The sequence below is a fragment of the Sarcophilus harrisii genome, chromosome 4 (genome assembly GCF_902635505.1).
Source record: "Sarcophilus harrisii chromosome 4, mSarHar1.11, whole genome shotgun sequence".
NCBI lineage: Eukaryota > Metazoa > Chordata > Mammalia > Dasyuromorphia > Dasyuridae > Sarcophilus > Sarcophilus harrisii.
This window is the reverse complement of record NC_045429.1, coordinates 436,316,895-436,344,790: the sequence shown is the minus strand read 5'-3', so window position 1 is coordinate 436,344,790 and position 27,896 is coordinate 436,316,895. Positions and strand designations below refer to the sequence as shown.

The following is a 27,896-nucleotide window of genomic DNA, read 5'->3' as shown; positions in this document are numbered from 1 at the left end:
AAGTGGCAGGAGCCAGGTCTCCCTGTATTTGGGGCACCATGACTCACGGGCTGCTGGTGTCTCCGGGAGGGAGCTCGTCAGCCCACCCACAAGCCCCTGCCACGGATCCGCTCTGGCACCGCTCCCCATGTGAGTGAATCTCTTGTTGCCAAGTAGAATCCCCTTTGTCTAGACATCCACCTGCAACCTTTGCTCCGCCGGAATGGCTTCTGACACCTTCCCCTCCCAACAGCCAGAGACAGAGCCAAAATCAAAAGGGGGGAGGGGAGCTGAGGGCACTGGGACAGCCAGAGAGCAGGGCATTTTGTGCTGTCAGGCACACGTGTACACAACACACACACACACACACACACACACACACAATGTACGTGTGCAGCCCGGGGCCACAGGTTCTGAGCCTCCCAATGCTTCCCTCAGAAAATTTCTGCTCCTGGCTTGCAAAGAAACCCCCCCCAAATAATGCTGGGGGTACCTGGGCATTTACACCCCCCACACACACACACCCACACCCACAATGAAATGGGCGAGGGCTGCAGGTATCCTCCGCTCCTCCCCTGCAGAAACACAGATAAAGGAGTACAAGCCAAAATACACCAAAGCACCTACTCCAGCGGGCGGGCGTGTTTACACATACAGACACGTCTCCACCTCCAGACATCCTCAGAAGTGGGCTTGATTCTTAGCCCCGGGAGCTGTAGTTTAGGTGTGGCTTTGCCCCAGGCAGCGGGTGACCTCTCTGGCACCCTGGAAGCCTACATTTTAATTCAGTTCACTACCAACAGAAGGATAATATGGAGAGAGAATATATATAGGCTGTATAATATGTAGGATAAGAGAGAGAGCTGGGAGGGACCTTAGAAGTCATAAATTTGACAGAGGAAACTGAGAGGTGATTTGCTCAAGGTCACATAGCTAATGTATATAATAATAAGGCACAATATGGATAAAAATGACTCACTCCCCGTCCTCTGGCTTTTTTGAGCGCCGGGCGAGCGCTAGCTTGGTGGGGGGTGGAGAAACAAAGTTTGGGGGAGTGAGTTCCTTTCTTTTCCTTCCTTTTTTTGGGAGTTCCTTTCTTCACGGAACTTGAGCTATATTCCTCACCTGGTTGGTCGCCTGCCCTTCCCCCACTACCTGGGAAATTGAGGGATCTGGACTTCTTGCGGCAAGCTAAGATAGATGTTGGGAACTAGAAGGGACCCCAGGAAGAAAAGGAGTCCATTTTGTAGAATTAGGGCGTTGTCTGGGGCTCGGGGTCACACAGCCAGAAGGTGTCAGAAGAGAAGCCTGGGCTCACAGTTGCCGACTCGCTCTCCATCAAGATGGCATCGTTGCCGCCCCTCCCCCAGTGTGGGTGCATCCTGGGGGGACGTGTGCCCCCCCCATACATACATAGAACGTTCTCCCCCACGCAGACACCAGAGTGAGGACACGAGATGTGCTAGACACAGAGTGCTCCGAGGAGCGCGGAGAGATTCGACTGTAGAACTCTCGGGCCGTCCCTCCTCCCCTACCCCTAACCCCCACGGACTTGTCGCCCCCACACAGAGAGAGGCTACCTTTCCCCCAACTTTCTCTGGCATCGTCGCCTTGGTGTGGGACGGCCTGCCAGGTCACCCCGAAACTGGCCTATTAACACACACACACACACACAGATAAACGTCAGCGAGGCAGTTCAGCAGGCCCACTTAATGCCTCACTCCCACCTTTGCCCCATTTTCTTTCACCACCTGCCCCTAACGCTCCCCTCGTCCTCCTCCTTCCGCGGCTGGGGTGGGAGAAGGGAATGAGGACTCCAGGAAGAGGAACTGGAATGGGTGACTCACCACCAGCTCCGCCCTGTCCTCGTTTTGGGGGCAGGAAGGGGAAACTGAGGCAAGGGGCCAGGACCCGAGGCGAGCGGGCGGCCAAGAGCCCGGGCTAAACCGGCCTCCGCTCAGTTCGGGAAGGGAAAAGACTGGGGAGTGGGAGGTCCCCGGGGCTGGGATCGGGGCGTGGGGGGCGGGAAGAGCCCGGCCTTCCTGGCCCTTTAAAGCCCCCCCTCCCCTCCTCCGGCACCTCGCGCCTCTTCCTGTGCTCCTTCCCATTTCCTTTCTCCAGCTGGGAGCGGGGCGTGTCCGGACCCGGGCTGGGGGTCGGGAGGCGCGCGGCCCCTCCCCCGGTGGGCCGGGCCTGCGTCGCTTCCTGCAGGAGCAGCTGAGAGCGAGCCGAGCAGCCTGCGGAGAGCCGGGGGCCGGGCCGGGCCGGGCCGAGCCGAGCCGATTCGAGCCGGGCGGGCCGAGCCGAGAAGCGCACCGAGGGCCGGCCGGAGAGGACGGGCCGGGGGGCGACCTGAGCGCCGGCGGCCGGGGCCCCGAGGGGGCGGACGCGCGGCGGGGAGCCGGCCGCCGCCGCCGCGGCCGCCGCCACCTCCGCAGCAGCAGTGGCCGTGGCCGCGGGCGCCGCGAGAGCCCGCGGCAGCAGCCTCAGCCGCGGCGGCGGCGGCCTCGGGGACCCCCCCGCCTGCAGCCGACGCCCCCGCCCGGGCCCCCCGCAGCCCCGCGCGCCCCCCACGCTGGCCCAGAGGGCTGCGGCCGCCTCGCCGCTGAGGATGTCCCGGAAGGGGCCGCGGGCCGAGGTGTGTGCGGACTGCAGCGCCCCGGGTAAGGCCCGGGCCGGGGGCGGGCACCGGGGCCCGGGGAGGAGGCCGAGGCGGCGGCGCCCCTGAGGCCGGGGGCGGGACGGGGCCGGGAGCCGGGATGCGCCGGACCCCCCCCTCCCATCCCCGCCTCCGGGCGGGCGGGCGGGCGGGAGGCTGGGGGCTGCGGCCTCGGCAGCCACTGCGGAGCCAGGTGTCCTTGGGAGGGGCAAGGGGGTGCACGGGGGCCCGAGCTCCGAGGGGAGGGGGGAGCCCGCAGCCCGGGCGCAGCGCGCGGCGGCGGGGCTGCCGTCCGTGCCCGGTCAGCCCTGGGTCATCCCGGGCCCTAGCCCCTCCACCTCCGCGCGCCCCCGCCCCCACCCCCGCAGGCCCCCGGGGTCCGTGCTTCGGGAAGGACGCAATCTGCGGGAACCAGCCTCCGGGAGCAGCTTCGCTGACCCCGCCTTCCCCCGGTCCCCCCAGACAGCGTACAAATGGGGGGGCAGTTCCCCTGCATCCCCCCCTCTCCAGCTCCCAGGCGGCAGAAGGGCTGTGGGGGAAGCGAGAAGGATTTTTCCTCAGGGGGGTGGAAGTGTGTGTTCTTAGTTTGTGTCATGGAGTCTCGGCTGCCTCCTTCTGTCTTACACCTGCTGCTCACACGTTCCGCGATTGCCGGGTAGCTGCAGAGGGCATCTGTGGGCAAAGGGGTGGGCAGGTGCCCTCACCTTGCTCGGGGAAGCACACGCCCGCCTCGCCCCGGGCTGGCCTGGATATTTTTCACCAAAGGCGCCCAGAAGGCAGGAGTTAGTCCGAGGTGCTTGTCTAGGCGGCCCGGCCTGTCCCAGGCCTGCTCTCCGGAGGCTGGAGCTACAGGAGGGCGGGGGGCAGGGTCTGGATCCCTGCTAACTTCTCAGAAGGTGCTGACTGAATCCTGGGCCTCTCAAGGTGTTAGGGGCTCTCACACCTACTCTGGCAGACCAAATGGAAGCCTGGGACACTTCCTCAGCCCCATAAACAAAGCCTGCTGGGTGGGGGAGGAGGGCAGGGCTGGGGCAGCCAGGGCCTGGGGCTGGAGATGCGGTTCTCCTTCGCCCCAATTTGTCAGGAAAGTGGGAAATCCCAGTGTCAGATGCCAGGCAAGGAGCCCAGGACAGACCCTCTGCCAGGGGCCATTGGGACCCCTGTGGATAAATACAGGGCAAGCAAGTAGAGGAAGCACGCTATTATGTAGGATACTGGACTCAAAAACCCGAGTTCAAATCCCAAACCTGTGGGTCTACCACTCCAGGACTCAGTTTCCTTCTCTGTAAAGTGAAGGTTTCTTGCAGCTTGAGATCTCTGCCAGGAATCTCTAGGATCCCAGGGCCCGCTGCCTCCCTGCTCTGCATCTGCTACCGGACTGAAGGGTACTTCCCCTTCTCCCCAGACTATGGGGTCCATGGGGGGGCTCTTCATCTCTCCCTGCTTTGGCCCCAAGGAGGAAATGAGGGGACAGAGACCAGAGATGCTGTTTCCTTCTGGTGTGGAAGGGTTAGGGTTAAGGGGCCTGCTGGAATAAGGGATGGAGGAGACCTGATGGTCAGAGGTAATCTCCTTGGGCCTCAGTTCCTTCATCTGTAAAGTTGGGGGAAATTGGACTAAAGGGCCACAAAGGCCCTTATGGTTTCTCCAGAGTCGCTCCCTGGCTGCTTCCATTTGGGAGAGAGGTAGCCTTGTGCTACCCCCTCCCCCAGTTCCCACTTAGGATTTCAGATCCCTCTGGGAAGCGTCCAGAAAACCTCAGAAGGCATGGGCAGCTGGTGCCCCAGTCTGCCCTCTCTAAGCTGGCAGAAAGGATGGGGGGAGCTTGTCCCCTCCTCACAGGGAGTCTCCGGTGTTGCTCTGTCAGCTCCAATGACCATTTTGAGAAAGGGTTGAGGGGCATCAGGGCAGGCCTTCTAGCATCCTGTGATATCTACTGAGGGATAGAGAAATCTCTCCCACCGTGATGGTATCTCTGTGATTGCCCAGCTGTGGGACCCTCTGCTGATCCCATTCGTGGCAGAGGTCAGTCTCTTTTTGGTGGGTGAGATATCCCCAAGTTAGCATGGGCCTACGCCCTCAGGGCCCCCTTCTACCCTGCTTGGGGCTCTTCTGGAGGGGCAGCCTGGCAGATTTATCAGAGTTAGGTTTAGAGTCCGGAAAAAGATTTAAATTCTGGCTTAGGCGCATGCTCACTGGCTCACTCTAACCTTGGTCATTTCAAACTCTGTGATTAAGGGGCTGGGAGTATAAAGACCAAAAAAATAAATCGGAAACAGTTCTTGCCCTCGAGGAGCCTATGTTCTATAAGGAAATGATTTAAGTATTTGCAGAGCAATTTTTTTTCCTCCATAGAAAGCGTACCATGATATTTTAACTGGGCTTTGGAGGAAGTGAAGGAAATTAAGGATGTCTAGAGGTGAGGAGAAAGTGCATTTCAGGATGGGGAACAGTGTGTGCAGAGCCTTGGAAGTTGGCAATGGTGCGCAATGGTGTCTGGAAAGCTTTGCAAACTTTCCGGCTCTCATCGGTTGTGATAAACCTCCCACTCTGAATGGCCAGGACAGGGTTAGGAAGAACCTCATCTGTAGTCCCGGACAACCCAAGGAAAACGAGCTTCCTGAGCGGTTCTAGGCAAAGTGAGTCTCGTTGCTGGAGCCCCAGCGGGGCACCGGCTCTGTCTCCGCCGTGGGTGCCCAATATGGCCGATCTCAGGTTGGACCGGGGGACTCGGGGTGGGAAGGCACTGCTGGGTATGGGACGCTCTCGGCTCTCCATTCTAACTTTCAGTCCTCTGGTCTCAGAGCCTCCTTCTAGCTCCCCAGTTCTTTGGTTCTGTGATGAGACGATAAACAGAACCAACAGAACCAGGTTCTGGCTGTTGCCTTATCATAGAATCAAAGATGTCTAGAGCTAGAAGGGACCTCAGAGGCCATCCAGGCTAATCCCCTCATTTTACAGATGAGTAAACTGAGGGCCCAGAGAGACTCGGGGCTCAGGGTCGCTCAGGTGGTACGCGTCACTTATTCTCTTTCTCAGCTTGGCAGTTGCCCACTGGGGTCCTGAATGTTTAGTTCATGCCGTGGGTCTCTCATCTTACTTTTCTTAGTTTAGTGTTTAGAGACTTCTAGAAAGTGGCAAAGAATGTAGACTTGGAGTATAGTTGGTGGTAGTGATGGTAATGATTGCCAACATTTATTAAGCACCTACTGTGTACGGCGCTAAAGTTCTTTTTAGGGAGATGCTATTGTTATCTCCATTTTACAGGATGAGGAAACTGAGGCAGACAGGTTAAATGACACAGCTGGTGAGTGTCTCAGGTCTCCTGACCCCAGGCTCAGCAGTGTATCCACCGCAGCACCAGAATCCTAGTGTTTAGGTTCAAATATCAGTTCTTATTTATTCTCTTTGTGACCCTCTGGGTCTCAGTTTGTTCCTCTCTACAGTGAAGGGGAAGGGGGGCAGATGATCTAGCTCTGAGATCCTACGAGTGGCGAATTGTGGTGGCTGATTATTTGTTAGTGCCTCCGTTTTCCCACTTCCCACCGCGTCCCGTTTCCTCAGACAGGGGGTATAATAAAGTCTCTGCGCTTCAGTGTTGGGGACCACCGGTGGCTGCTCGCCTTGGGTAGTTGCAGGAGAAGAGCTTTGATGGAGGAAAAAAGAGACGGCGCTGAGGGGATGGGATACAGCCGGGGGTCACTGGCCCCACGTGAGGTCCCTCCTGGGGGTGCTCCCGTGCTCACGCCTCCCTCCCCGGCCCCAGGGCTGAGCTGGGTCCAACGGGCCCAGGCCTTGGCAGTTCTAGGTGGGTTCTGACGGGTCAGAGGCCCTCATGGTAGCTTATGGGGAAGGAGGAAATGGTTCCTAAAGCAGGCAAGAAGGGATGGGGAAAAGTCCCAGGATCTGGGCCCAAGTTCCACGCTCTTTCCCCTACCTGTGACCTTGCCTTTGGAGCCTCGGTTTCCTTGTCTGTAAAAGGGACATTAAAATCCCTGTACTCCCAACCTCAGAGTGAGGGTCATGAGATCAAGTGAGAGAAAGTACATAGAGCATTTCAGGAACTGAAGCTCAGTACAAATGGGAGGTATTGGCTCTTACATACAGCATTTCACAGTGACAACAGAGTCACGCGGGGACAGAGCTTCAAGGTTTACAAAAAGCTTGCCCCAGGGTTGCCTTTTTATTGTTTGGAGTCTGGAGTCTAGTGTTGCATGAGCTCCACAGTCACCTAATCTCAGTGAGCCTCAGTTTCCCCTGCGTTAAATAGGGATTGCCTGTTTCAGCTCTGCTGTCGCTGCACCCTGGGCACAGTGCTGCCTCCTGGGCTCCCATCCCTCCCCTGGGGTCTCCTAGCCCTGCCTTCTCTGAGGGCAGTGACTCCCTCCTTCTGCCCCTTTTCTTTCCCCTCCCCCCAGGGAGGGAGCCCCTAGTCAGGGGTCAAAGGGGGCGGTTTCAGGGCGGTCGTTAGAACGATATACTGATGACGAGAGGAGACTAGGAGGTGGAAGCTGGTTGTCCCCCCACACACACAGAGGGACCCTGCCTTTGTCCCATCTTCCCGGGGAGGGCAGGCAGTGGGCACCGATGCCAGGCTGTGCAGATGGACGTGGCATAACTGCCCGGAGCCTCTTTGGGAGCCATCTGTGCCTGTGTCCACCCTTGGGTGGCCGGAGATGGGGACAGCCCGGAGGCACAATTTGCTTCCTTCTCATTTCCTTTCTCTCTCGATGCCGAGGGTGGCGCCGGCTCTTTGGAACCACCACGGCCCAGACTGCTGCCCATCCCCTGGTCACATGCTTTAGCAAGCTGGGATGGACCACATGTCTGGCCCTGGCCCGTGCCCACCCCCACCTCAGCCCCTGCTGCTCACCCCCACGTCCTTCTGCAACCATCTGCTTCCCTGGCTCCCCACCCCCACCGGCTAAAAGTCACTCCTGCCTTGGGCACAGAACTGAAGCCCATCGGATGCTGGGCTCCCGCAATCTTCAGGGCAGGAGCGGGGCCGTCGGGGACCCTTTGGGGAAGCAAGCTGACCGGTGCCCGGCTTCTGCCGCCGGGAAAGTGCCAGCGGCCGTTCATGTTGTTCTACGTTCTTGTGTCTCCTTTCCTGTTCTCGTTGCTCAGGAAGGGGAAACTGAGGTTTGGAATTCAGCTCCCGGAACAGGAATCCTGCCACATCCCCCTGGTCTCTGTTTTCCGAGGGGGACGTGGTTAATAAATACACCCCAGTAAGTGACCCTGCCCTCCTCGCTATCCGGTTCCCACCCCTCTTTCCTTTTCCCTGCTCTCAGGAGCCGGAACCCAGCCCTGACTTAAAAACCCCAGCTCCCCTTCCCCCTCTGGTAACTCAGGTGAGGGGTGGATGGGGGAGGGGGAACGGAGGATGTCTGGGGAAGGGGACCCGCTGTCTCCCAGATTTCCCTGAATCTGCTTCCCTTCCTGTCCCTCCCCTCCCCGTGGCCTGCCGCGTCTAGCCTGAGATGGGAAAACTACGTACATATATACATGTGTGTGTGTGAGTCAGAGAGAGAGAGAGAGACAGAGAGAGAGAGAGATACATACACAGAGAGAGAGAGAGAACTTTGTCTCTGTGGCTCGGAAAGAACTGACCTGTCAAACAATGAACTCAAACTAGGACTTCCTCCGGCATCCATTGTTCGGTCCTGAGGCTCATGGCCCCTCTTCAGTCCCCTTCCCCCACCGGCCTGTACGGAGACCTCCGGCCCTATTCAGAGTGGTTGTGGCCAGTATTTATTGTTTCACCTCCCTCCCCCCCCCAGCCCCGTGGGACCCCGGGGCCCCGTCTGTGCCGGTCCGCCACCCTTCTTCCTGCCGTGAGTCTCCTAGCGGTAGCGTGGGGCAGAAGGAAGGTGGGGGCCGGGGTTCTCCGATTCGGGAGGGGCCCCTCTCCCTTTCTGCCCTGCCCTCTGTATCTGGCCTGAAGAAGCCGGGGTGGAGGCCGTGGTCAGGCAGGGCCCGAGTCCTCCCTCCATCCCTTTTCCTGTGCTGGGGTGAGGGCGGGGGTCTGCGTTTAAAGCTCCCACATGTCTGTCCTCTGCCGTGGGGGGCAGGGCCCGAGGACGAGGCCGTCGTGGCTCCGTGCCATGGTCAGAGAGCCCAGATGGGCTGGCAGAGACGGCCGCCAGCTCTGCCCTTCCCTGGGCTGCATTGCCAAGTGTTGGGAGTGCTGGGAAGGGGAAGGGGGGGCGGCACCTATTGGCACTGAGGCCCCGTGGGTTACCTGGAAACCAAAACTCACCCTTGGCAGCCCCGGCTGCTGCCAGGACATCAGGCTCCATCAAGTGCCAGTGCTGGTCTCTGTGCCATTTTCCTGTGTGTGCGAGTGTGAGACGAAGAGGGACAGACAGACAGACAGACAGACAGAGGGGGAGGGAGGGGAGTCATTGTCCCAAATCCTGGCTGGGGAAGGTCGAGCGCTGCAAGCAGACCATCTGAGGGGTGGTGGAGGGAGGGAGATGCTGGACAGGCTTCCCAGCCATTCCTGGGGTGGGAAGCCTCCCTCGGACCTCACTAGTGTGATGTGGAGAAATTGGTTCTATCTCTGTGTGACCTTAAGGAAACCTCAGTTTCCTCATCTGTGAAATGGGCTGGTTGGCCTCTGGGTCCCCGCCGGTGCTGCCTTGCTTCGGGGGGATCTAGACCCTGGTTTTCCAGCCCTCCGGGGAGGAACTCTGACTGAGTCATGTTCAGCTTCCTGAGAGTGGGCTGGCGGCTGGCCCCTGACCCAGATGGGCCCTGATGGGGCTCGACCACTGGCCACACCCAGCCCAGCCCGTTGGGGGTTGGGAGCTCCCTCTCCCTCTCCCCTCGCTGAGATCACACATTTCAATTGTCGCTTCCCCGGGGCCCCTCCCTGGATGGAACCTGGCCCGGAGGAAGGAAGGGGAAAACAAGCATTTATTAAGCGCTCTCTGTGTGCCAGACACAGTGCTGATCATTCAGCCACATGACTACCTCATTCGATTCTCTTACCCCACCTGGGAGCTTGATGCTACAGGCAGAGGCTAAGGCACTTTCCCAGCTTCACCTGAGGCCGGATGTAACAGATCTTTTTCTCCGGCCCAGGCAGAATGGGGGGGAACCAGCTGGGACCTTTAATGAAAATCCTGACCAGCCCCCTCCTCCTCCACCATAAACGGTCCCAGAGGGTCAGGCCCTGCCTCCTTGACAATTAAGTGGCAAATGAGAACTGGAGTCCTTTGACCCCTGGTGGAGAAGTCTTTGCGCCTCCCCACCCTGAAAAGCAAAGTTTCTCAACCGAATGTCGTGGTCGAGAAATCGGGCTTCAGTGCCGGTGAATGTCTGATTGTGTCCCTGTAGTTCGGGGCCTTGTAAACATTTCTCGGGCAAGAAGGGGTTGGGAGAAGCATGATGGGAAATATGTCAGAAGAATCGCCCGTTTAACCTGCGTTGGATTGCTGCTTGTCTGGAGGAGGGGGGAGCAGGGAGGGAGGGAGAAAAACTTGGAACACAAGATTTGGCAAGGGGGGGGGATGCTGAAAACTATCTTTATGTGTATTTGGGAAAATAAAAAGCTATTATAAAGATTTTTTTAAGGGGTTGGGAGTGGGAAAAGTTTAAGGAGCCGTCCCCAGCTCCAAAAGGAAGTTCTCTGTTCTATTGTTTCCAGTATATGGCCCAAGTATGATCAAAGGAGGATTGCCCGGCTCAAAAGCAGGAGAAGGTGGATTCAAATCTGAGGTTTATTATCATTGGGACTTTGGGCAAGTCGCCTACTTTCCCCCTGCCTCAGTTTCCCTATCTGGAGATGGACAGGAGGGCCTCGCCATGAGCCCCTAGCTCTGGATCTTTGAGTCACTTCTTTGGATCCAACCTGGCTCCCTCCTGCTGCCTTGGGCAAAGAGTGTCCCAGTTCTGGGTCAATTGTGTCACTTCTTCAGGTGTTCCCCTTGACAGCCAGATTACTAACAGGACAGGGCATTTGCTATTCCAAATCTGAGTAAGGGGACATTGTAAGAGAGGGGGGGGAGAGAGAGGAAGAGGTAAGGGAGAAAAAATGGAGAGAGAGAGAGAAGGAAGAGAAGGGGAGGGGAGGAGAAGAGACAGAGGAAAGAGAGAACGTTTGGAACCCTTGGTACAGAGCATATCTGGAAAGTGCTTTGAGATTCCCCCAGCCCAATTCTTGTAGTGGAAGTGCCTTCATCAGTCCTTGGCTTTCCCTGGCTCCTTCCTATGTGCACTGGGTTTAATGGTTTAGCCCTATAGATTTTAGATTTGTTAGGCACAGGAGCCGTTCATCTGATGAGCCCCATTTTTCACAGATGAAATCACTTTACTGGAGAGGTCTTATCCAGATGGGTGCCCGCCCAGCAGCTTTCAATGTGAAAGATTAGGGATGGCCACATCACATGGCCAGTGAGTGTCTGAACTAAGATTTGGACACAGCTTTTTTTTTTTTTTTAAACGTTTTTTTAACAGTCACATGTCACCCCAATTTTTAGCATTCATTTTTACAAAATTATGAGTTCCAAATTTTTCTCCCTCTGTCCCTCCCCTCCCCTTTTCGGAAGCGGTAGGCAATTTGATTTAGGCTATACATGTGCTATCATGTAAAAATATTTCCATATTAGTCACAGTTATGAAAGAAGAAACAAATCAAAAGAAAAAAAACCCAGAAAAAAATAAAGTAAATGAAAAAATATGCTTCCATCTACCTTCCGAGTCCATCAGTTTCTTTATCTGGATATGGCTACTGTTTTCTTTTTCGAGTCCTTCGTACTTGTCTTGGATCGTTGTGTTGCCAGGAAGAGTCATTCATAGTTGATCATCACAACATGTTCCTGATGCTGTGCACCATGTTTTTCTGGTTCTGCTCCATTCACTTTGCATCCATTTGTACAAGTCTTTCCAGATTTTATTGAAATCTGCCAGCATCTCTTATTGCACAATATTCTTGCATTACATTCGGCTTGTCCGGTCAGTCCCCAACTGATAAGTATCCTCTAAATTTCCTATATTGTGCCACTCAAAAAAGAGCTCCTCTAAATATGTTTGCCCTTGTAGGACCTTTTCCTTCTTTTAAGATCGCTTTGGGATACAGACCTAGGGTCAAAGGGTATAATCTTTTATTGCCCTCTGGACATAGCTCCAAAATGCTGTCCAGAACGGTTGGATCACTTTACAATTCCCCCACTTCTTCCCAACATGGATCATTTATTTTCCTTTTCTGTCATATTAGCCCATCTGATAGGTTTGGGGCCTTATCTCAGAATAGCATTAATTTGCATTTCTCTAATCAAGTGCGATTTAGGGGGGGGGGCAGCCAGATGATGCAGTGGAGAGAGCACCAGCCCTGAAGTCAGGAGGACCTGAGTTCAAATGTAGCCCCAGACACATAACACTTCCTGGTGTGAGACCCTGGGCAAGTCACTTAACCCCTGATTGTCTGGGGGGGGATGCTTGGCTAGCCCACGGATTTCTTCATCTGAAAACCATTCGTGTCGTTTGCCGATTTCTCAATTGGGGAATGGCTTGTATTCTTATAAATGTGATTCAGTTCTGTGTCAGAGATATTTGCTAGAAACCTTGTTTCCCAGATTTTTCCCTTCTTTCTCATCTTGGTTGCGGTGATTTTGCTTGTACAAATTTTTTTAAATTTAATAGAAGCAAAATTACTTCGCCTTTCATGACGTTCTCTCTTGCTTCGTCGGGAGTTCCTCCCCTCACGGATCTGAGACTGTTCCTTCCATCTCGTTTATGGTGTCACCCTCTATGTCTGGATCATGGTCCCTTTTGGACTTTCTCTTGGTGCTGGGTGTGAGCTGTTGCTCTACCGCTCCTCGTGCCCTGTTGTTTCCCAGCCGTTTTTGTCAGATGGGGAATTCTGATGCAGAGCTCGGTCCTCCCGTCCCTCTCCTGCTCCCACCCACCCTGCCCCACTCCCCCTGCCCGGCACTCCCCGGGCCTGGCTCTGGATGCTTGGCTAGCCCACGGAGGCCCTGAGCCACTCAGAGCTGGGTGAGTCAGAGGAAGAAGGCACAGGATGCGGGCCCCCCCTGTGGGGTGTCTGTGCGGGGGGGGGAGGGCATTGGCTGGCTTCCCGGGGGAGGGGCGGGGGGCAGAGTTGGGTGACCCTGAGCAGGAGGGAGACAGGGGACGACAGAGGCCCTGCCTCTGCTCTGGGCAGGCACACAATGGCGGCTTTCTCCCTGTGACCTTTTCTCAGCTTGTGCTCGCCGCAGCTGTCCCTGCCCCCACTCCCTCGGGGCCCGGGAGGGGGCTTTGGGGAGGAAACTGGGGGCACCCTCGGACCCAGTCCTGAAGGAAGGGGGTGTCTTAAGCTCTGAAGGGCTTCTTACCTCTGAGGTGCGAACTGCCCCGCTGCTGATGGACGCTTTTCCCACAAGTGCGTTGCCAGGGCTGGACCAGAGAAGGGGCCCCCGATCCCAGCCCTCTGTGGCCAACATGGCTCCCACTCCAGCCCCAGAGCAGAATTTCCTCCTTTCTCCCGCCGGACCACACCTCTGAGCGGGGACGCTGGGCCCCGGGGAGGCAATGAAGGGAGCAGACACCCAGGACCCCAGGGACAGCGGCATGGGATGGCTGGGTTTGAAAGCTGGTGTGTGGGCGGGGCTTCCCTGAGAAGAACTTCTTGAGGGCAGGGACCGCGTCATGTGGGCTTTATATTCCCCATACCCAACATGGTGACTGACACTTAGTAGGTCTCTAGGAGATGTTTGTTGGTTGGTCGTTCCCCCAGGTCTGAGCACAGTGCCTGGCACACAGGTCTCTAACAGGTACTTGTTGGTCAGTTATGCCCCCAGATTGAGCACAGTGCCTGGCACACAGTAGGTCTCTAATAGGTGCTTGTTAGTTATGCCTCCAGGTGAGCACAGTGCCTGGCACACAGTAGGTCTCTAACAGGTGCTTGTTAGTTATGCCTCCAGGTGAGCACAGTGCCTGGCACACAGTAGGTCTCTAACAGGTGCTTGTTGGTCAGTTATGCCCCCAGATTGAGCACAGTGCCTGGCACTGCAGTGCACAACATGACTCACTCAGGGAACTGCCATTGGCTCCTTATGTTCTTCCTTCTCCAGTGGAGACCCTTGAACTCTCTGGGGTGTGGGAGTATGGGTAGGAGGTCAGAGGGAAAAAAAAAACACAGAATGCAGAGACCTCAGAGGCCATTTTGGAGCAGAGGAATGGAGGCTCCCAGGGGGATGACTTGTCAAGGGCCAGGCAGCTTGAGAAGAGACTTGAACCCGGTTCCTCTAAGCTTCAAGCCCAGCCCTCTGCTGCTTGCTGGCCTTGGGGACTGTTCTGTGACCAGAGGGGCTGGCTCCAGGACAAGGGGTGCGGCGGTGGATGTCTTTGACCCACCTCCTTCCCAGCCCGGTGGGATCTCCCCTTAGAAACCTAAGGCATTGAGTGGTTTTTGCCCTGGGTGAGACCAGACTTGGTGCCCGGGCTGTGTGACCCTCTGAATTGTGAGGCAGGTTAGAAGATCCCAGCCAGTCCAGCTTCTTCATTTGACAGCTAAGGAAACTGAGGCATGAGCTGGCGGTGGGACTTGCCCTAAGTCAGACAGTAGGTGAGGCTCATAGGCCTTTCCCTCACCTAAATCCCAAAGATTCAGGAAGCCCTAGATTCGAGCCCAGGTCCCAGGACTCCGGTGCACTTCTCTCCTTGTGCCAGTTCTTCCCCAATCTCCAAATGCCAGAGACTCGGAGCATGCCCCAAGGCGTGGGAGTGGGGGGTGGGGGGACAAGCCCTGGTGGGAGAAAGGAACTTGACTGAGCAGAGGGACGAGCTGGAGGTGAGGCGACAGCTTCTCGCCTGTTCCCGAGAGAAAGGGAGGAGTGTGAGGTCTGCGTGTGGCCCATCTGCCAGCTCGGGATTCGTGCTCCCACCCACCCACTCTGCTGGGCAGAAGTCCTCCCTGCTTCCCCGGCCTAGAGCAGGTCACCTTGGTTAAGGTGCTCCGGCCACTACCAGGGCCGGGGAGGTGTCGGGTGCCTTATGGAAGGTCTGCAACAGTTGCTGTTGCCATCTCTGGGTCAGAGTCAGTCCCCCAGAAATAGCAAGGCCCTTCAGTTCATATCCCAGCTCCGTTCCCCAGAAAAGGACCCCTTCCTTTCCTTGGAGACATGGGGAGCCCTGGGTAGAGAATGCTGTCATGTGTGCCCGGTACGGTTGCTATGTTGAATGCGCTTCCTTGTTTTTCTTTTTTGCTGGGGAAGGCTCACTGAAGGTGAGGGTGGGGAGAGAGAATGTCCGGAAATGACTGATATAAAAACAAAAGCCATTAATAAAACATTGGGGAAAATGGAAGGTGTGCCCCACCAAAATGGCCAGCTCCAGCCTGGGGCGTTGCTTGGGTGTGGGATCAGGATGGGGAGTTGGGGGGATCCTTTGGGGGAGACTCTACTTCCCCCTTGGGCTCTGGCGAGGGAGGGACAGGAAGGAGACCCTTGGGTAGCAAGATTGCTGGCTGCTGCCGCCCCCCCTCTCTTCTCCGAGGAAGAAGCCCCCAGAGGCCACTGAGAAGCGGAAAGGGGGATGTTGAGTAGACTCGATAAGTGGATGGACTCTGGCCTTCCTTGGGAGAATGTTCATTGGCATTAATTAATCATTTCACTTAGGCTGAAAGAAGGGAAGTTCAGGAAAGGCCCTGGAGGCCCTGTGGGAACTAGTAAGAGAGGGGAGTGGGGGCTTCTCTCCTAGGATGCCAGAGCTGGGAGGGAGGAGGCTTAAAGATCAGCCTGCACAACCCCTCTCTTTATTAGTGAGAGGGAAACCATGGGGGAGGGGCTTCCTCAGGGCCCTTGTGGCTGGGCCAGAGCTAGAAACCCAGCATTCCTGGCTTCCCACCTAGGATTCTCTCTTTTACCTCATGCTAGTGATCAGTTAAAAAAAGGGGGGGGGGGGGCTGCCACTGTTACAGTCAGGGCACAGAGCTAAAAGTAAGGGGATCTTCAGGAGGTCAGCTGGGAGAATTGGCATTATAGCCCCCAATCTCTTCTGAGATGATCCCATCCATCAGAAAGCATTTAGTAAGTACCCACTCTGTGCCAGGCACTGCAGGTAGTGGGGATGTCAGGGATGAAAGGATCTGCCTGAATGCCCATCCTACCCACAGCTTCACTTCAGTCATTCCTGGGAAGAATTAGGGAGAATTGACATTCCACTGGAGAGAAGGGAGGAAGCTGGGGCCTAGAAAGAGGGTTAATGGTTAGCCCTGTTGTCAGGCTATGAGAGGCCTTGGGGTCCCAAGGAGAGCTGAAATAACTGCCCTTCTTCCATAAGGACTTTTCTCGATTTCTCTTCCCAATCACTTGTGCCTCCCCCTACTCCCCATAATTCCATTTACATTGTAAATATTTTATATTGACTTATACGTTGTTTTCAGTAGAATGTAATGAGGGCAGTATTTTCATTTTTTGTTGTTCTATATCTCACAGGGCATCTCTCCCCCCTCTCTTTTATTTTTATTTATTTCCCATCTCCAGAACTTAGAGCAGGGCGGTCTCTGTAGATCAGGGTGTCCCAGAGTTGCCAGGGTTAAGCAGCCAGTCGGTGTCACCAGTGGGCCTCAGCGCTGGGTTTCTTGGCCGTGAAGTCCTACTCTCTGCCATATCCCACCACTTTTGTCCATAGAGGCCCATAGTAAATGATGGTTGCTCATTTGCCCGATCCGGTGTTGCAAGGATAGTATTTGGGCGTCTGGGTCCTTGCTTCTTGTGCTTGGTTTGCCGTGAGCCAGGATGGCGGGAGAAGGAAGCAGACAGACTGAGAAGGGGAATTGGACTCTCGGAATGACTTCTTCCTTTCTGTGGTTTTTGTTTTCCTCTGTCACCACCACTTTGGGAAACCCCAGATCCTGGTTGGGCCTCCATCAACCGGGGCGTGCTGATCTGTGATGAGTGTTGTAGCGTCCACCGGAGCCTGGGCCGCCACATCTCCATTGTCAAACACTTGCGACACAGCCCCTGGCCGCCTACCTTGTTGCAGGTAAGCGTACCTCTGAGTCGGGAAGTGGGGAGGGGACGTTAGGGTTAAGTTGGAGGGAAGTCGTGGAGTAGCTGCTGGAATGGGCTGCCTTGGTCAGTGTGCCCTTAGTTCTTGAAGAGTTATCCTGCCTGAGCAGGGACCTATCTCCATCCCCCTGCTGAACATGGACACCCCCCGCCCCCCAGCTATTTCCTGAGACCTTCATTTGGGCATGTCCGCTCTAAGGATTGTAGGCGTAGAACTGGAAAAAGACCTGAGGCCAGTCAGTCTCATCTCTTAATTTTACAGATGAGAAAACTGAGGTCCACACAGGCTAATTACTCGTCCAAGGTTACATGGAAGTAAGCGTCATCGGCAAGATTTGAACCCTGATCTCTTGCTTCTAGAATTGATGCCCTTTCCAGCAATCGGTGCCACAGTAGGTAGCGCCAGCCTGGGAAGTCTCCTAAGTTTGCTTTTTTTCTCCCATCCAGATGGTACACACCCTTGCCAGCAATGGGGCCAACTCCATCTGGGAGCATTCCCTTTTGGATCCTGCTCAGGTGCAGAGTGGCCGGCGAAAGGCCAACCCTCAGGACAAAGTCCAGTGAGTAGAAGGGTTGGTGGGAAGGCAGGGGAAAGCTGGCTTCCAAGAGGGGGCTGGGAAGAGGCTGGGGTAGGGGGTCTGGAGTGGGAATTGGCCAAGGAGGGAAGGCATGGAGCAGAGCCAGGGTGACATGGGCCAGAGGAAGGTGGACATATCTTCATTTGCTCTCCCCCTTTCTTCCTCTTCCTCCCACTCCCTATTTCCCCAGCCCCATCAAGTCAGAATTCATCAGAGCCAAGTACCAGATGCTGGCATTTGTTCATAAGCTACCGTGTCGGGATGATGATGGCGTCACTGCCAAGGATCTCAGCAAGGTGAGGAGGACGTAGCTTGAGGATTTTCTTTTGCTAAGAGGCTTCCCTGAATGGTTCCCGCTAGTCTCAGTGAGATGGTTGCCAGCAAACCAAGTTTACTCGTCTCTTTACTACTCCATGAGGCACCAGGATTGAGGGTCTCCCCTCGTGGGGACCCACGACTGGTCCTGCCCTGAATTTACCACTACACTAAGCCTCATTTGCCCACTCTCGTTATGCTCCCCTCCCCTGACATACACATTTAACTGGCTCCTCATCCTTTCCAGGGACTTTGTTTTGAGGGTGCATGGAATAGGTCTGCCCTTCAGGGTTGCCCTGCCCTAGGGATGGGATGCTTTAAGAGTTGGTCCTGGACTCTGAGACTGCCCTGAATCCTTTCTCTCCCCACTGGGCAGCAATTACACTCCAGTGTGAGGACTGGCAATCTGGAAACCTGTTTGCGCCTGCTGTCCCTGGGAGCCCAAGCCAACTTCTTCCATCCTGAGAAGGGCACGACCCCCTTGCACGTGGCAGCCAAGGCTGGGCAGATACTGCAGGCCGAGCTGCTGGTCGTATATGGAGCTGACCCAGGTGCTCCCGACATCAACGGAAGGACTCCTATTGACTACGCCAGGTGAGTGTTTGGAGATAAGGGGTCTTGCAGAAAGAACCTTTTGGAGGAGAGGGAGGATTCTGGGTGGGTGCTAGAGGCCCTGCCCTTGAGCCATGCTCTCCATATACCCCCTCTGCAGGCAGGCTGGGCACCAGGAGCTGGCAGAACGCCTGGTCGAGTGCCAGTATGAGCTGACTGACCGGCTAGCTTTCTACCTGTGTGGACGCAAACCGGGTGAGTATAAGGTGGTGCAAGTTGGGGTATGCCCTCCCTGGTCTTCAACCCCAGCAGCTGGCTCCATAGCAACAAAGCCACTTAGGGAGCAGTGTTGCCCAGCAACCAGCTCCTATGAAATTGCCTAGGGTCCAGGCTCTGGGAGGAGCAGGGATGAAGGTGGGGGCTGGAGGGAGTGCGGCAGAGTGGAATATGGGTACCACTTCCCAGCCTCCCTCATTCCTCTGGGCCTCAGCAGCTGCTGCCTTTCCTTCTACCCTTTCTCCTTATCTCCAAATGCTTACCTCTTCTCCTTCCCCTTGGCCTGTTGGGAGCCCCGGAGCTTAGGGCCTAGGACTGAGAGGTGGGAATCCAGGAGGAGGGCTCAGGGCCAGCTGTCCCATCCCCGCTGGTGACTTGGCATTTCTGGTTTTGCTCAGATCACAAGAATGGGCATTATATCATCCCGCAGATGGCTGACAGGTAAGTGTCACCCCTACCTAGGGAGACGACCACCCTCTGGGAGGAGCCTGGAACCCATCCTTTTCTACAGGGGGAAGCTAAAGCCCCCAGCCCCTTAAGGACTTGGAGAAGGGGATGTGGTGTACTGAGACCTATAAACTAAAACCTATAGAATTTTTTTTTAATTCATTGTCTAAGGTGGGGAAAATGAGCTGGAAGGGGGGCTCTAGCCTCCTGTCCAGCTGCCCCCAGCTGCCTCCCAGACCTTGGTTGGTCTGGAGCTCCCATTTTATTCTTCTCTGATATTTCAAGATGGTAAAAATCAGACACTTTATGGACTTGGGCCCCGAGGGTCCTTACAGTGCCCAGGTATGCCCGGAGTATTGTGACTGTCCGCAGGCAGATTTGCTAATCTGTAGTAGCAGGACCCTGGCCATTATCAGACCAGCAGAGAGTGATGATAATCGCCAACAATTATGTAGCACTTAGTATATGCTAAAGCACTTTACAATTATCTCATTTAGTTTTCATAACACCCTGGGAAGGAGGTGCCATCTCCACTTTACAGTTGAAGAAACTGAGGTAAATGGAAGTTAGGTGACTTGCCCATCACCCAGGAAGGCTCTTCTGCCTTCAGTGCCGCTGCTCTAGCCACTGAGCCACCGCGTTGTCCCTCCCTATGTTCGGTGCATGTGATAAGTGAGGTCTGATAATGGGACAATAAATGCAAAGGGCCAGTCACACCTGACAGCGCTCTCCAGCTTGAGGAAGTCCGGTACAGCTCCGGCTCAGTGTGGGCCCCAGCCTGACACAGATCGCTCCATCTCGGTCCTCTCCCTAAACTGAGGTTAGACCAGGTCATCTAGAAGAGGCATCCCGAGATAGCGGGAGGATCTGAGGGCCTGGATTCAAATCCCGCCCTTGGGGTGCGATGACTATCCGGATGCCTGTTTCAGCCCCTTAATCTCGGGGGCCAATGAAGAGACTGGGCTAGAAGGTGGCGAGGAGGCCCCGTGGTTAGAGCGCGACAGCAGGAAGATCTGGGTCCACCCTCAGACACTTGGGTGACACTGGGCAAGTCATTTAACTTCTGTTTGTCTCAGTTTCCTCATCTAGAAAGTAGGTTGTTGTGGAGATCCAGTGAGTTAATGTCTGTAAAGCATTTTTCCAGCCTTCAAGCACTAACTCCATGCTGGCTGTTATTATCGTTATTATGATTTATTCCTGCTGCAGATCTATGAATCTGTGACTTTTTCCGGGCCTCCGCCCACCCGTCTGTAACACAAAGGGGTCTGGCAGCAGCCTTGGGGGTCCCTGCGAGCCCATGCGGGCCCTGACCGTGCAGCCCGCCCCACTGTGACAGTCTGGCCCACGGTCGGGAGGAGGCCGGGCGGGTTTTCCATTTGCTCCCAGAAGCTTATTTCCTCCCCTCCCCCCCAGGAACCCCGTCCCTGGTGGTCAGATTGCCCAGCCGGCCCCCTCTGGTGATGGCATCCACGGGAGGATGCTCCTGCCCTCTTGTGGCTGCTTTAAAAATGGCAGGCTTGCCTCCCCTGGCGGCTCCAGCTGCCAGCCCCGAGAAGAAAGGGCAGGCGGCGCCTCGGGGCCAGCTAGAGCTTTGTTGCCCGGGCTCCCTTGGTACAGGAATCTTCCCCAGAGCCCCGGGTCACGAGGGGGCGGATCTTTCCTTTCGTTCAGACACAAGCACCTTGGTGCGGCCCTCGGTGGGTGGGAGCGGCACCGGCTGCTGGGCCCAGATGGCCTCCGCGTGCTTCTCGGCGCATCCCCTTTCTCTGCCAGCTCCTCTTCCTGCTCCTGCCTCTGCTCTGTGTTGGGGACGGGAGAGTGCGTGGCGTGTGTGTGTGGCGTGGGCACGCGTGTACGTGGCGTGTGTGGCGTGGGCACGCGTGTGTGTGGCGTGTGTGTGTGTGTGGTGGGAGGAGCGGGCGCCCCCGGCCCTGCCCTGCGCCCGGGTAACCACTGCCTCTGTCCTATTCTTTCCTCTGCTGCCTTCCCCTGGACTTAGATCTCGCCAAAAGTGCATGTCTCAGAGGTACTGTGCCCAGGGGCCAGGTGTCTGCAGGGGCCTGGGGGAGGGGGAGGGAAGTGTTTGGGGCTCCCCCTCTCTTGGGGCCGGGACACCTGCATGTGGGGGAAGTCCCCGGCACGGGGGAGGCCACCTGGCTGTGCCTTAACTGCCTGTCCTTTGTCTCCTCCCCAACCTGACATCCATCCCTCGCCTTCCCCACTGGCAGCCTGGACCTGTCGGAGCTGGCAAAGGCGGCTAAGAAGAAACTGCAGGCAGTGAGTGAGGATGCCCGGGGCCTCTCCACCTCTGCCCTCCATGGTCCTCCCGACCCGCTCCCACCTCACCCGGCCCGAGGCTCCCGTCTTCCTGGCGCCTGCCCCTGGCCTTCGGGTCTTTGCCCTGGCCCGCCCTCCACCCTGCAGTTAGCCCGCCGCCCACTCCCCGAGCCCCGCGGGCAGATGCCAGGGCAGGCCCGGGGTGGGGGGGCAGGCAGGATGCTTGCTTTCTCCGTCCCTGCGCAGGGCAGACCTGAGTGGGGCTCTCTGGGTTGGGGGCCCCTGCCCCCCTCAGCCGGGACCCTTTCTGTGCCTGCAGCTGAGCAACCGCCTGTTTGAGGAGCTGGCCATGGACGTCTACGACGAGGTGGATCGCAGAGAGAACGACGCAGGTGGGTCCCGCGGGGGAGGGAAGGGGCGGCTGGGTGAGCGCTCCGGGGGTCAGAGCCGGAAGGGGTCCTGGCGGCCACTTGGGAAACGGGGCCGGAGACCCGGGCCTTAGGGCAGATCAGGGTGCACGCGGGGGGCGGTCCCGTGGCCGGGGGAGGCTGGGCTCGGGCGGGCGGAGAGGCTTGCGGGGGCTCAGTCGGGCCTGAATCCGCCCAGGACGGGCGCTTCCCTCCGCGTTCTGGGGACTCCTCCGTCCCCGGCCCGGAGCCGCTGTCGGAGGTGACCTCTGATGAGGGGCGGGGAAAGAAAGAGGGCCCGGGCCCGGGCGGCCGGAGAGCCAGCTGCCAGGGCAGGCAGGGAGGCTGGACGCGGGCAGGCGGCCAGGCTCCCGGGCTCCCGGCCCTCCCCGCCGGGCTCCTTCCCCGGCCCCGCCCCCCATTCCTTCATTCCTTCCCGGCCGCAGCTATTCCAACCCGAATCTAAGGGGGCGCACGGGGGGGAGGCGGGTTCTCCCCTCCCACCCACAGACGTCCGCCTCCCATCGCCCTGGCCCAGATCCTTCTCGGCCTTGCCCGGCTCTGGGGCCTATCCCTGCCACCGCCGCCCTCCGGGGCAGCCCCCGCCCCCGGCCGTGACTGACGGCCCCGTCCCTCCTCCCCTCCCCCAGTGTGGCTGGCCACCCAGAACCACAGCACGCTGGTGACGGAGCGCAGCGCGGTCCCTTTCCTCCCCGTCAACCCGGAGTACTCGGCCACTCGCAACCAGGTGAGGGGCCGCGCGGGGGAGGGGAGGGGGGCCGGGGAGGGCTCCCCCTGGGGGTTTCGGCCGCGCCGCCGCCCGACGGAAGCCGTTACTTGGCGCACTGGTGCTGGTGCCGGGCCAACCTCGCCGCCTCCCAGCCTGGCTTGGCCGGCACCTGGGCCCTGAGGGGAGGGGGCGGCCCGAGGGAGAGGGGCGTGTCTCCGCGTGAGCCCCGCCCCCGCGAGGCGCGGCGGTGCCGTCCCCCGGCCTGCCCCGCCGCGACCTCCGCTCACTCCGAGTCTCTCCCTTCCCGGCAGGGGAGGCAAAAGCTCGCCCGCTTCAACGCCCGGGAGTTCGCCACCCTGATCATCGACATCCTCAGCGAGGCCAAGCGGAGACAGCAGGGCAAGAGCTTGAGCAGCCCGACAGGTGGGCCGGGGCGGGGCCGGATGGGGCGGGGCCAGACCGGGGCGGGGCCAGACTGGGGCGGGGCCCGGACTGCCTGCTCTCCCGCGCCAGCGCTTGGGGGAGGGGGCAGTGGGCCCTCTCCCGGCCGGGAGGTCTCCCTGACACTACAGCGTGCTCCCCGGCCCGGGGCAGGGGTCACCCCGAGGGAGGGCCCGGCCCGGCTGCCCGCCGCCATGTGTCTCCCCTTGCCTCCTCAGACAACCTTGACTACTCCCAGCGCAGCCAGAGCGACGTGGACGACCAGCACGACTACGACAGCGTGGCCTCCGACGAGGACACGGACCAGGAGCCCCTGCGCAGTGCTGGCGCCACCCGCAACAACCGGGCCAGGGTGTGTGCCCGAGGGGGCGGGGCAGGGGCTGTGCCTTGGGCCCCTCCCCCAGAGTGCCCGGGGCTGGGGGAGGGGTGGGGCGGGGGAGGGGAGAGGCAGGGGCGGGGCTGAGGGGAGGGGTGGAGCGGGGAATGGAGGGGCGGGGCTAGGGGCGGGGCCGGGCCTGGAGGACCTGCTCATGGCTTTCTCTGGGTCCCCTCCCCAGAGCATGGACTCCTCAGACCTGTCCGAGGGCGCGGTCACTCTGCAGGAGTACCTGGAGCTCAAGAAGGCTCTGGCCACCTCCGAGGCCAAAGTGCAGCAGCTGATGAAGGTCAACAGCAGCCTGAGTGACGAGCTGCGGAGGCTGCAGAGGGAGGTCAGGGACCGGGCCGGCTGGGGGGCCCACCTCCCCCTTCCCGCGGGGGCAGCCCCGCTCTGGCCCAAGCGCCCCTGGGGAGGGCGCGCCCGGGACACGTGGGTGACCTCTGCCCTCCCGTCCCCAGATCCACAAGCTTCAGTCCGAGAACTCCCAGATCCGGCAGCAGTCAGGCCCGGCCCCAGCAGCCCCCGTGCCCAGTGAGCGGGCAGAGCACGGACATGGCGGTGCCAGCGTGGCCGCCCACCGCCGGGACCGCCAGGCCTTCTCCATGTACGAGCCGGGCTCTGCCCTCAAGCCCTTCGGGGCCCAGCCTGGTGACGAGCTCGCGTCTCGGCTCCAGCCCTTCCACGGCAGCGTGAGTGCCCGGGGACGCCCCGCGGGGGAGGGTCGGGGTCCGCTCCGGGTACCAACGCCGTCTCTGTCCGCAGGAGCTGGAGGACGATTCTGTGTACTCCGTCCACGTCCCTGCCAGCCTGTACCGGGTAAGTGGGGGCCGCAGCCGGAGGGGGGGGCTGTAGTCGGAGGCCTCGGGCACCGCTCTTTTCTCATAAAAGGAGGAGCTGGGCCTGGCACCTGCGCTGGGTCACGGCCTCCCTGGGCCTCAGTTTCCCTGCCTGTCCAGTGGAAGGAGGGGCTGCCGAGGTCCCCTGGGCTGGTGCTGATGTTGGGAAGACATCAGAGGTGGGGACTTAGCCGCTCCTGCTCTGGGTTCCAGATCCGCAAGGGGGTCTCTGCCTCATCTGTACCGTTCCCGCCTTCCTCCCCACTGCTGTCCTGCTCCCAGGATGGAGGCCGCCACATGGTAATGAGTCCGTACGGGCCGGGGGCCGCTGGGGTGGCTCCGCTGGGTCTGCTCGGAAGGGCCGCAGCCGCCCCCCACCCCCCCCACCCCCGCTCTGAGGGCAGGGACGAGGACCCCGGAGGGGGAGGGGGCGATTTCTGACCACGCTTTCCTCGTCCCCTCCAGAGCAAGCTCTCCCGCCATGGCAGCGGGGCTGACAGCGACTACGATAACACTCAGAGTGGGGAGCCGCTGCTTGGGTGAGCACCCCCGCTACCCCCCCCCCACCCCAGAGGGGGAGCCCCGTAATCCAGCCCTGCCACTGGCAGTTAGCATCCCCGGGCTTCCTCTGCCAGATTTGGCAGCTGGGCCTCGGACTCAGGCCCCGGGTCTGGGGGGAGGTTCCAGGGTCTGGGGCTGAGGAGGGAAGAGCTCTGACTCTGGGCCTGTCTCTAGGCTGGAAGGAAAACGTTTCTTGGATCTGGGGAAGGATGAAGACTTTCACCCAGAATTAGAGAGCCTGGATGGAGAGCTGGACCCCGGCCTGCCCAGCACGGAGGACGTCATTCTGAAAACGGAGCAGGTCACCAAGAACATCCAGGAGCTGCTGCGCGCCGCCCAGGAGTTCAAGCATGACAGGTGCGCCGGCGGGGGTGGGGGGGTGGGGGGGGGGGCACACCTGTGTGAGGTCGGTGAGGAAGGAGGGGGGAAGGGAGGGAACATCTCACAAAACATGCTCCTGTTCCCACATGCAGACACTCGCACACACTCGCTCACACTCCCTCACACATGCACACACTTACATTCACACACAGTCACACATATACACACACTGACACATATTCAGGTCCCATACACCAACACATACACAAGCATGCTCACCAACAATGCATGTATACACACCACCACATACATGTGTACACACGCTAACACATACACATGTATACACACTAACACACACTTATGTACTCACACATACGTCGCTACATACACACACACACCCCCACACACACCCCTCTAGGTGGTAACGCTCCTCTCTCCCCCTCCCAGTTTCGTGCCCTGTTCCGAGAAGATCCATTTGGCAGTGACTGAGATGGCCTCCCTCTTCCCCAAGGTAGGGCTGGGGGAGTCTTGGCAGTAGGGGGCGCCGCCCTTGCCTTCGCTTGGGGCTCTCGGCCTGCATGGGGGGCCTGCAGCAGCAGCCCCTGAGCCCGCGCCCTTCCTCCCTCAGAGACCCTCCCTGGAGCCCGTGCGCAGCTCCCTCCGGCTTCTCAACGCCAGCGCGTACAGGCTGCAGAGCGAATGCCGTAAGACGGTGCCCCCCGAGCCTGGGGCCCCCGTGGACTTCCAGCTGCTCACGCAGCAGGTGATTCAGTGCGCCTACGACATCGCCAAGGCAGCCAAGCAGCTGGTGACCATCACCACCCGCGAGAAGAAGCAGTGACCAAGCTCCCCCTCCCAGGTTGCCCTCCTGCCCTGCCCTCCCCTCCTGGGGGCCTCCCGGGCCAAGGGAACCGGTCACCTTCCACACTCACTCCTCCCCATCCCAGTAGCCACCGGCTCAAGTGCCCTTAGCGCTGCCGTCCTTGCAGAGCAGCCGTGAGCCTTGGTGTCCAACACCCTCTCAGTCCCCTCCCGGGAAGGACGGGAGTGAGGAGGGTGGCGAGGGACTCTTTGCCCACTGGAAGTGAGGTGTGACTCAGGGACAGAGTCCAAGCAATGGGACCCAGCCCCCTCCCACCTCCCCATTGTAAATAAGACCTTTCCCTAGCAGAGATCCAGGGTGGGGGTGAGAACATTAGGACTGCTCCCTCCGTCCCCCAGCCCCCTCCTTCCCCACGTCCCCTAGGCTCCTTCAGCAAAGGATCAGGGGGAAGGGACACTCCATGCTGGGGCCCGCTCCCCACACACGCACACCCACCCCCATGAGCCAGTTTAGTCCCCTCGTGGGCTGAGCGGGGGGCATCCCCCCACCCTGTACATAGTCCCCGTGGATGTCCCCTTTCCCGTAGCCACCAGCCCCTCGGCTGCTCTCTAATGCCAAACGGCCCCTGCCCCTGGTGTGGGCTTCGCTCTGCCCGGGGGCTCCCAGCAGCAAACACTGGAAATTGTTTTTCTTAATTTTAACTTTGTGGTAACTGAGTGTCCCTGTGTGCCTGAGTGTGAGTGAGTGGGCGGCAGTGCCGTCCTGCAAGCCTGCTCCCTTTGGGATTTTTTTTTTTTTTTTTGATTGGGGTGGGGGGGGGGAAGAAGGGAAAAAATGAGGATGGAGGGCCGGGCACGACCACCTTGGAGCCTCCCTCTTCCCTGCCCTGGGCAGAGCCGTGCCAACTTGACAAGTTGTGTTGTACCAGCTACGGTCCCCAGCCCCGTACCCCTTTTCACCCTCCCCCCCAGCTTCCCCTTTTTTCTACGAAGAGGAGCTGTGGCCTTAAAACTCGAATGCCCTGCCCCTCTTCCCTTGGGAGGAGCATGGGTGCTGGGAAGGAATTACTCTTGCCTTGCCAGAAGGGCAAAGGACCCGAAGCCTGGGGCTGGCTCCCCTAGGGTCCCTGACTCGTCTGCCGGGCCTAAGTTCTTGCCATCTCGGTCCCTTCCCAAACCCCTAATCACCCTGAGGCCCACCCTGGGGCACGGGTTCCAAAGTGTGGGGCGCTGCCCCTCACCAGGGCTATAGAGGCATGCCATGTTATCTTGGCAGGGGTGGGACTCTCCGGCTCCTCTCCTTCCTCACCCAAACACTCCACCCCCTTTGGGGCTGGGGGCTGGGCCATGTCTGTGTGGTGGTGGGTGGGCTGACTGTCAGCTGTGTGTCATGTACATTTGTATCAAAAATAAATAAGTGACCATTCTGTCTGCTTCCTACTTGGGGTGGCGCATGGGCACAGGAAGCCCGTCCAAAATTAGTCTCCGAAATGCCAGGCTCTTAAGTCCTGCTAAACCTCGTCCCATCAGCAGAAATACTCCCTGCCTCCTAAGGGAGAAACTAGCCCCCGCCCAGAACAAACCGCCAGAGTCGGGCGACTCCCACCTGACCTTCCTCAGAATCCTGCTGTTAAAGGCATTGAAGAAAATCCATAGGGTTATCAAGGAAATCGATATTAAAATTGTAGTCAAAACGTTCAGAGAAGTTCCCAGCCCCTGGCTTAAGAATCTCCCATACGTTAACCACAAATTGATTTGCATTTCTCAGATTACTAGAGATTTAGAACTATCTTTCATGTGGTAATTCTTTTAAGAACTATATGTTAACCACTTTTCTAGGGAGGGATCTCAGTTATACGCTGCCTTATTTCTCTTTGTAGCCTAGATATCAGAACCTTGCCAGGGTTAGTCGATGGCAGCGTTTTCTTTCCCCATCAGTGGCCTGCTTTGTTAGGATAGCTGCATTGATTTCTTGGAAGAACAATTGCCATCACAGAGGTGGTGCCAGCGTTCTGTGCTAGTGGGAAAAGGTTGGGACGATGCCTTCTGCCAGTGCCAGGGCCAATCTCGAATAATCACTAACGTTTGTGCGGTGACTACCATGGGTCTGGGGGATGTGCTATTATTTATCTCCAATTTACAGATGAAGGGACTGAGGCTAATTATCCAGGACCACACAGCTAGTAAGTATCCAAGGCTGCATTTGATCTCAAAACTTTTGGATCTCCAGTGCTCTGTCCGCTGCACCACCTGGTCACACTCTGTTACTTTACTTTTTGTGATAATCTGCTGGTT

The 27,896-nt window shown here is 58.2% G+C and overlaps 1 protein-coding gene across 1 annotated transcript; it reads left to right on the top strand.

The window, feature by feature from the left end:
- The first annotated feature begins 38 nt into the window (after positions 1-38).
- Positions 39-27,028, top strand: GIT1 (GIT ArfGAP 1). The gene is made up of 22 exons (XM_031968737.1): positions 39-129; positions 2,337-2,642; positions 16,500-16,633; positions 17,107-17,219; positions 17,428-17,533; positions 17,929-18,146; positions 18,265-18,359; positions 18,779-18,821; positions 20,827-20,853; positions 21,056-21,104; positions 21,424-21,496; positions 22,162-22,259; positions 22,553-22,664; positions 22,901-23,034; positions 23,240-23,392; positions 23,520-23,750; positions 23,824-23,877; positions 24,111-24,197; positions 24,363-24,436; positions 24,633-24,815; positions 25,227-25,290; positions 25,408-27,028. The coding sequence occupies exons 1-22, from the start codon at positions 39-41 to the stop codon at positions 25,618-25,620; spliced, it is 2,658 nt and encodes an 885-aa protein (XP_031824597.1). The 3' UTR covers positions 25,621-27,028.
- Positions 27,029-27,896: the final 868 nt, after the last annotated feature.